This window comes from Apaloderma vittatum, unplaced genomic scaffold (genome assembly GCF_000703405.1).
Source record: "Apaloderma vittatum isolate BGI_N311 unplaced genomic scaffold, ASM70340v1 scaffold7143, whole genome shotgun sequence".
Taxonomy (NCBI): Eukaryota; Metazoa; Chordata; class Aves; order Trogoniformes; family Trogonidae; genus Apaloderma; species Apaloderma vittatum.
The window spans coordinates 59,412-66,641 of NW_009706371.1; the positions used below are offsets into that span (position 1 = coordinate 59,412).

Here is a 7,230-nt window from a genome sequence, read left to right on the forward strand (position 1 = left end):
CCTTGTATTGGCTGCTCTAGCGCTGAAGGTCACAGCTGTGACAGTTTGAGCTTTCTCTGCATGCTGATACCTTATGTAGAATAAAACAAATTGCATGAAACGGTGACGTTTACCTGGAAGGTAACTTGAGCGGTGTAGGTCAATTTATCACACTCAAAGAGCCCCCGGGTTGTGTACTGGAACACGGAGAAGGTGATGCTGTCGATGAGGTTCAGCACGCGCTCTGCGAGGCTCTCAGCAGGAGGGGCCCTCTCAATGGCTTTCTGAAACACCACGCTGAACGCCTGGGTGGGGAGACACAGAAGGACACCGGTGGTTTCTAGATGCTTTTTGTGTGCTCCCGGGTCTCACCTGAAGCGTTGCAATAAGTGAAACCAACTCAGACACTTCATCTCTGGGGACACAAGACAAGGCATTCCCATCTGTGTGGCAGTGTGGCCCACCAGCTCCAAGAGACAGGAACATAGAATCAGAGAATCATTTAAGTTGGAAAAGACCCTTAAGATCATCAAATACAACTGTCAACTCAGCACTGCCAGGTCACCACTAACCCATGTCCCTGAGTACCTCATCTACAGGGCTTTTAAATACACCCAGGGATGGCGAATCCAGCACTGCGCTGGCCAGCCTGTGCCAGTGCCTGACAACCCTTTCTGTGAACAATTATTTCCTAATACCCAATCTAAACCTCTCCTGGCTCAACATGAGGCCATTTCCTCTTGTCCTATCCCTTGTCACATGGGAAAGGAGACCAGCCCTCACTTCACTACAATCTCCTTTCAGGTAGTTATAAAGAATGAGAAGGTCTCCTTTCAGCCTCCTCTTGCCCAGGCTGAACAACCCCAGTTCCCTCAGCTGCTCCTCATAACTCTTGTTCTTGAGTCCCTTCACCAGCTTTGTTGCCCTTCTCTGGAAACCCTCCAGCACCTCAAGGTCTTTTTTGGGGTGAGGGGTCTAAAACTGAACCCAGTCTTCCAGGTGCAGCCGCACCAGTGCTAGAGACCAGACCATCCAGAGACCAGATCCTGTTTCCGCCTTTAGCTGCTTTTTCAGGAAAACACAGCCCTGTGCCACCGCACTCTCGTGGGCTTGAGGAAACCAGGGGGTGGTAACCCCGCCACTGGGCGGCCCAGCCTGTGCCAGTGCCTGACAACCCTTTCTGTGAACAATTATTTCCTAATACCCAATCTAAACCTCTCCTGGCTCAACATGAGGCCATTTCCTCTTGTCCTATCCCTTGTCACATGGGAAAGGAGACCAGCCCTCACTTCACTACAATCTCCTTTCAGGTAGTTATAAAGAATGAGAAGGTCTCCTTTCAGCCTCCTCTTGCCCAGGCTGAACAACCCCAGTTCCCTCAGCTGCTCCTCATAACTCTTGTTCTTGAGTCCCTTCACCAGCTTTGTTGCCCTTCTCTGGAAACCCTCCAGCACCTCAAGGTCTTTTTTGGGGTGAGGGGTCTAAAACTGAACCCAGTCTTCCAGGTGCAGCCGCACCAGTGCTAGAGACCAGACCATCCAGAGACCAGATCCTGTTTCCGCCTTTAGCTGCTTTTTCAGGAAAACACAGCCCTGTGCCACCGCACTCTCGTGGGCTTGAGGAAGCAGAGCGGAGATAGGCTGGATGAATGAAAACAAAACAGATAAATTTCTCTGACTGGGTGTGCTCTCTCATAGGGATTCCACAGTCCACTTTCTCTGCAACCTTTGAGCCAAACAACAGTGGTGTTCCCAGAGAGAGGCATGCCTCCTGTTTCATAAATGTTCCAACTTAGAAAAAAGCGATTCCCCCAAACACAAAAAAAACCCCAAACAAACTAACAAACAAAGGTCCCAAGAGCATTTTACTGTCTAGATTGAGCAAAAGACCAGATGACAAGGGAAAGCAGGACTTCAGCTTGTGGAAGTGGGATTAATCAGCCAGTGAAGTCCTCTCGGGGATGGGTGTATTCACCAAGAGCGAAGCTCTTACGTAAGGACTCTTGTAACAATAATTCTGATCTACACAAGAAAGGATGAAAAACTTTCAGAGCCATCCAAAGAAAATCCTTTAGCAAATTATCAAATACTACCGGAAAAAAAATGAAAAGCCTAAGTCCTGATTAGCAATGCAACAGTTCCACGTGCTTGGACCCAGCTCCCAGGAAATAACCAGGCCAATACAAATTAATAGCACCAAGCGGATGGGGCATGGGGGTGTTGGCAGCATCATTTTTAGGGTTTTACAAAGAAAAAATGATGCCTCAATAAATTAAAGTAACACTGATACCTACTGCATTATTAAATAATTGCAGAACCCAGATTCTTGCTCAATATTTCTTTAAATTGTGTTAAAACATGCTGCAGAGCAGCATATAAATCTGGTGTGCTCTAGTTTATAATGGGCTTCTTGCTGTGTGGTAAGTATTTTAAAATCATCTCTGTGCATCTTTACACAATGTTTTATGATCTGTCATCCAAATTTATTAGACAAAAACATTTCATCCGATAATTTTCTATGTATTTATACACGTTACTAATGTTAACTGGAAAACATAAAACAAACAAAATACAGAAGACATAGATTAAAGGTGAAATTTCAGAAACTCCTTTATCTATTATGCATGTGTAAGGAATGAATCTTTCAAAGGGCACCCTCGTACCAAAAATATTCTTTACATTTTCCTGGTAAAATTATTTCAACATATGAGTTGCAGATATTGAAAAGAAAAGCTTCTTTGTGGATGAGGCTCAAAACATTGTATTCTCTTCTCAGCTACTTTTTCCAGGTCACTTGTCAAGGTAAGAAATTGCTAGGATGCCATTTCATTTAACCCTTCATCCCCCAAAATTCCTTTCTCCTGTGAAGAACTCTGCAATAAATATCCTGAAAGGCACTTAGATCTTTGCTGGTCAGACCTATTGAGACTCTTCTGCCAAGGCAAGGGATTGCCCACACTTTCATTTTTACTGCAGCAGGTCCTCAGAAGTTGCTCAGTGTCCAAGACTTCCCCAGTGTCGTGGGCAGCACATGCAGAGCACAAAAAGAGGGGACTCCTGCCTAAGCAGCTTCAAAAATAAAGAGGATGGCTTGAAAGAACCCCCAGTTCCTACCAGTCAAGGAACAGAAAACAACTGGTTAAGTGGTGCCTGAACATGAAGCAAAAGCACAAACTATGAATCCTCTACTGGTCATATATTTTGTTCTAAAGATCTCACTCCTCCATTGCAGCAAGCAGAGCCTCAGGCTATTCACAGCTGCCACAAAGAGAAGCTTTGGTGTCTCAAAGACAGTCAAGAAACTTGGAAAACACAGCCATGCTCTCATTCCCACTACTGGTTTCCCGCCAGGCTTCACTGCCCCGTGGCAAAAGGGATGACTCGGCCCCTTAACCATGAGTAATAATAATTACATTTAAAGCAATCTGTCATGTTGGAAATATTTTCTAGGTCTTGTGGTGAGAACAGCTACAGGTGGGAATGCTCTCCAAAGAATGGACATTGTTCCTAGTTCTCCACATAACAAGGTACTACAGAGCTACACTTGCTATGCAGGGAAGGGGACCCCGTTAACATGTAGAAATATCAGAGAGGTGGGTGTCAAGGGGAAGGGGACAATCTCTGCTCAGTGATGCCCAGCAATAGAACAAGGAATAATTGGTTTGGGTTAGAACATAGGAAGTTCCACCTCAACACGGGAAATATCAGAGAGGTGGCTGTCAAGGGGAAGGGGACAATCTCTGCTCAGTGATGCCCAGCAATAGAACAAGGAATAATTGGTTTGGGTTAGAACATAGGAAGTTCCACCTCAACACGAGGAGGAACTTCTTCCCTGTGCGGGTGCTGGAGCCCTGGCCCAGGCTGCCCAGAGAGGGTGTGGAGTCTCCTGCTCTGGAGACTTTCCAACCCGCCTGGATGCTTTCCTGTGGGGCTGCTCTGGGTGACCCTGCTCTGGCAGGGGATTGCACTGGACGATCTCTAGAGGTCCCTTCCAAACCTCAACATTCTATCATTCTGTGACTCTATTTAGACAAGACAGAGAAATAGCAGGGCCTTTGGAGCACAGACCCTTTGGCTATGTCTCTTCTACATTTATTTTAGTAGCAGAGGGGAAGAAGTGGTCACTCTCCCATCATGGTCCCCATTGGGGTGTTTGTGGAGCCACCATGAGCAGCCGAGACTGCCAAGAGCCACACTGCGAGGTGGGAACACACCCACAAATCCCACCTGGGTCCAGTGACTTGGATCCCTTCTTGCAGGAATGACTTGACTTTTGTACAGAAGTTGGCAACAGACCCGGGCTGATGCAGTCTCAGTGGGACAGGACTGTGTTTAGAGAGTGATGATATGTTTCGATATTGTGTCATTTGAGAAGTCAGGACTGTTTCAACATTAAGGTCTGGCATAATAGTTAAGGGCAACTTATGAAATATCTGCACAGGCATTATGATCCTGATGACATCACAGACACAGAACCAGTGTAAATATAAAGAAAAGACTGACTGATAGAGCAAGCAAATCCAAATGCTCTGCAAAATCTCTTTGCATAAATATATAAAATACATAAAAGTACATAGCAAAAAGTACTTTGTTGGTTTTTTCCTCATAGGTTATCTTTTAAATCCATTGCTCGCCTTGTTCTCCCAGGCCAAGGCTGTGACCATGCAAGAAAGAACAAGTGGTTTGTAGAATTCTGCTTTGCAAAGAAACCTCCCTGATTTTTAGTAATAAAGGGTGATAATGCATCGCTAAGTCAGACTGTGTCTTTCCACAAGGCTTCAGCTGCTAAGAAAGAAACCAAGCAAAAGAAAAGCTAATTAAGGCTCATCTAGCCTGATCACCTGCTGTGGGCTGACTGACAAACTCGGAGCTGAGTAGGGACCACGCTCAGTACTCAGCATTGAGGGACCTTTTCACTCAGACCACTTCTCAGTGGCTCTTTCCAGTGTGTAACTGAAACTCTGCTCCTTCCACAGAGGGCAGCGACAAATGTGCTCCCCTCAGCATTTGCATCTAGTTTAGGGCAAATCTTTCCCCATGAGTGCTAAACTTTATTCCATATGAGTACAGGCTGAGAAAGTTGGGGTTGTTCAACCTGGAGAAGAGAAGGCTCTGGGGAGACCTTAGAGCAACTTTCCAGTGCCTGAAGGGAAAGAAGGGAATGGATTCTTCGCAGGGAGAAGATAGGATGAGGGGTAACGATTTCAAAATTAAAGAGGGTAGATTTGGATTAGATATTAAGACTATTTAGATTGGATATTAGGAAGAAAATCTTTTCTGTGAGGGTGGTGAGACACTGGCACAGGTTGCCCAGAGAAGCTGTGGATGCTCCATCCCTGGAAGTGCCCAAGGCCAGGTTGGATGGGGCTTGGAGCAACCTGGTCTGGGGGAGATGTCCCTGCCCATGGCAGAGGGTTAGAACTAGATGCTATTTGAGGTTCTTTCCAACTCAAACCATTCTGTGATTCTGTGTTAAGTATAAATACAAAGAAATACATTACATGAAACTTTTCCAGAAGGCCAAATCAGCAGCATAGCTTAGTTAAATGACCTTCTTGTTTTGGAATTCGAATACCCCCAAAAGGCCCAAGGTGATGACTTTGAACCTCCGGACAGGAGAAGCAGTACTGGCACAGCCCCCGACCCATGGGGATGTTACCTTCAGAGAGAACTGGTACATGGGGTGGATGGCACGGAGGTCGTTCATGGTGAAGTACAGGAGAGAAGCGCGTGCAGCAGCAGGTCTGTAGTGCTCTCTGGCCTCATTAATCTTGGTTTCTGTCACTTTAGACTCCTGCACCTGAGAGGAAGACACAGAAAAAAATTACTTGGAAAACCTCCTTGAGTGTGCAGCCCCGGGGATCATTTACATCTGCCTCAGAGACCTCAGGGCAAGCAGTGGGCAACTTGCCTGGGAGCAACCTCTGCTCTGAAACAAGGGGCAGCCAGGCTTGAACCACTCGTTCCCAGCATCCCCCTTCTTCTGGCATATTCTCTGTTTAACTGCATTTACCACTCTGTTCCCAAGTCCCCTCCAGGCTTCTCCCTAGGGTCCTGGCCCTTCACTAACCAGAATTGTTTTTCTCATCAATGAGTTTCTCCTGCTAATTGCCTCCCTCCTGTGCAGATCATTAATAACACAGGGCTGAACAGACTTAGTGCTGGTGCTCTCGAGACAGCTTCCCCCAGGGCTGAGAACCGCTAATTTAAAATGGTTATTTGCTTCTTTCCTCACCAGCATTTAACACACCCCTACCTTGCTGGCCAGGTGCCTGCAGAGCTGCTGTGATGGACACGGTGCAAATCCTTTTGGCAGATACATCACCCCATTATTGTCTCAGTCGTGTTCATTCTTTCACTCCACTTCAGCAGCATAAAGTGACATCCCCAGGCCTCTCAGGGATTAGTTTAGACTCTGGGCAGTCATCAGTGTCTTGCAACACAGTCAGTGCTGATCCAGCTGCCTCAGCAAGCCACGTCATGGCGATGTGACAGAAAAGGGCTCAGCACATGCTGTACAAGCCAGAAGGTTACGACACAGCCCCCACCGAAACACAGGCCACCAGGTCTGCCCTAACCTGAGCTGGTGTGAGCACATCTGGCTGGGTCAAACCTTTTCGAGGAAGCACAGACTGAGACTTAACCTGTTGTGTGCAACCTTAATCTGTTGTGCTGGGATCTGTGGGATTAGCCTGTTCGCACACCGCCAGGAGCAATGACTGTATTAACTAAGACCCCCAAAGAGCAGCTCCAACGTCTGCTACAGAAATAAGTATCCCCATGGACCATGAATCACCTGTCTACACCAGATGAGTCTCCTTCCAGCAGCACCCATGTCTCTCCACTGACTATAAAGGTGCCCAGATTCTAGCTTAGACTCACACAACTAAATTTTAGATATTCCATCTCCCGAAATAACTAATAAATACAGTAAATTAAAAGCCAGAGTTCAGAACGACAGCTACTTTCCATAAATGGAGCTAGAAGGATTTCCATAGGACTGAAAATGTTGGCTGGACGTGTTGGTAGACACATAAAGAACAGAGTAAGTGTTGACTTGAGAAGCGGATCTCTAACAAGGCCCTGAGGTAGCTTTCCATGTGGGTACCACAGCCAGAAAAACCAGGTGCAAAGTTCAAAATTCATCCCTACTGGCACTGACCAGCTTCACAGCCATGACTTGTTTAGAAATGAAAGCACTGCAAGAAGACCTGGCCAAGCTTGCCAGGCCAAAACATCCCCTCATCATCCC

General features: G+C 46.5%; 1 protein-coding gene across 1 annotated transcript in view; it reads right to left on the minus strand.

Annotated features, from left to right (window-relative positions):
* Window positions 1–5,685, minus strand: part of LOC104271167 (dynein heavy chain 9, axonemal-like) — a 62,504-nt gene extending 56,819 nt beyond the window's left edge. The window contains exons 1-2 of the mRNA XM_009865761.1: window positions 5,638–5,685; window positions 114–284 (exon numbers count right to left, since the gene is read on the minus strand). Coding sequence (XP_009864063.1) covers window positions 114–284; window positions 5,638–5,685 — 219 coding nt within the window. The remainder of the gene's footprint in view (window positions 1–113; window positions 285–5,637) is intronic.
* Window positions 5,686–7,230: the final 1,545 nt, after the last annotated feature.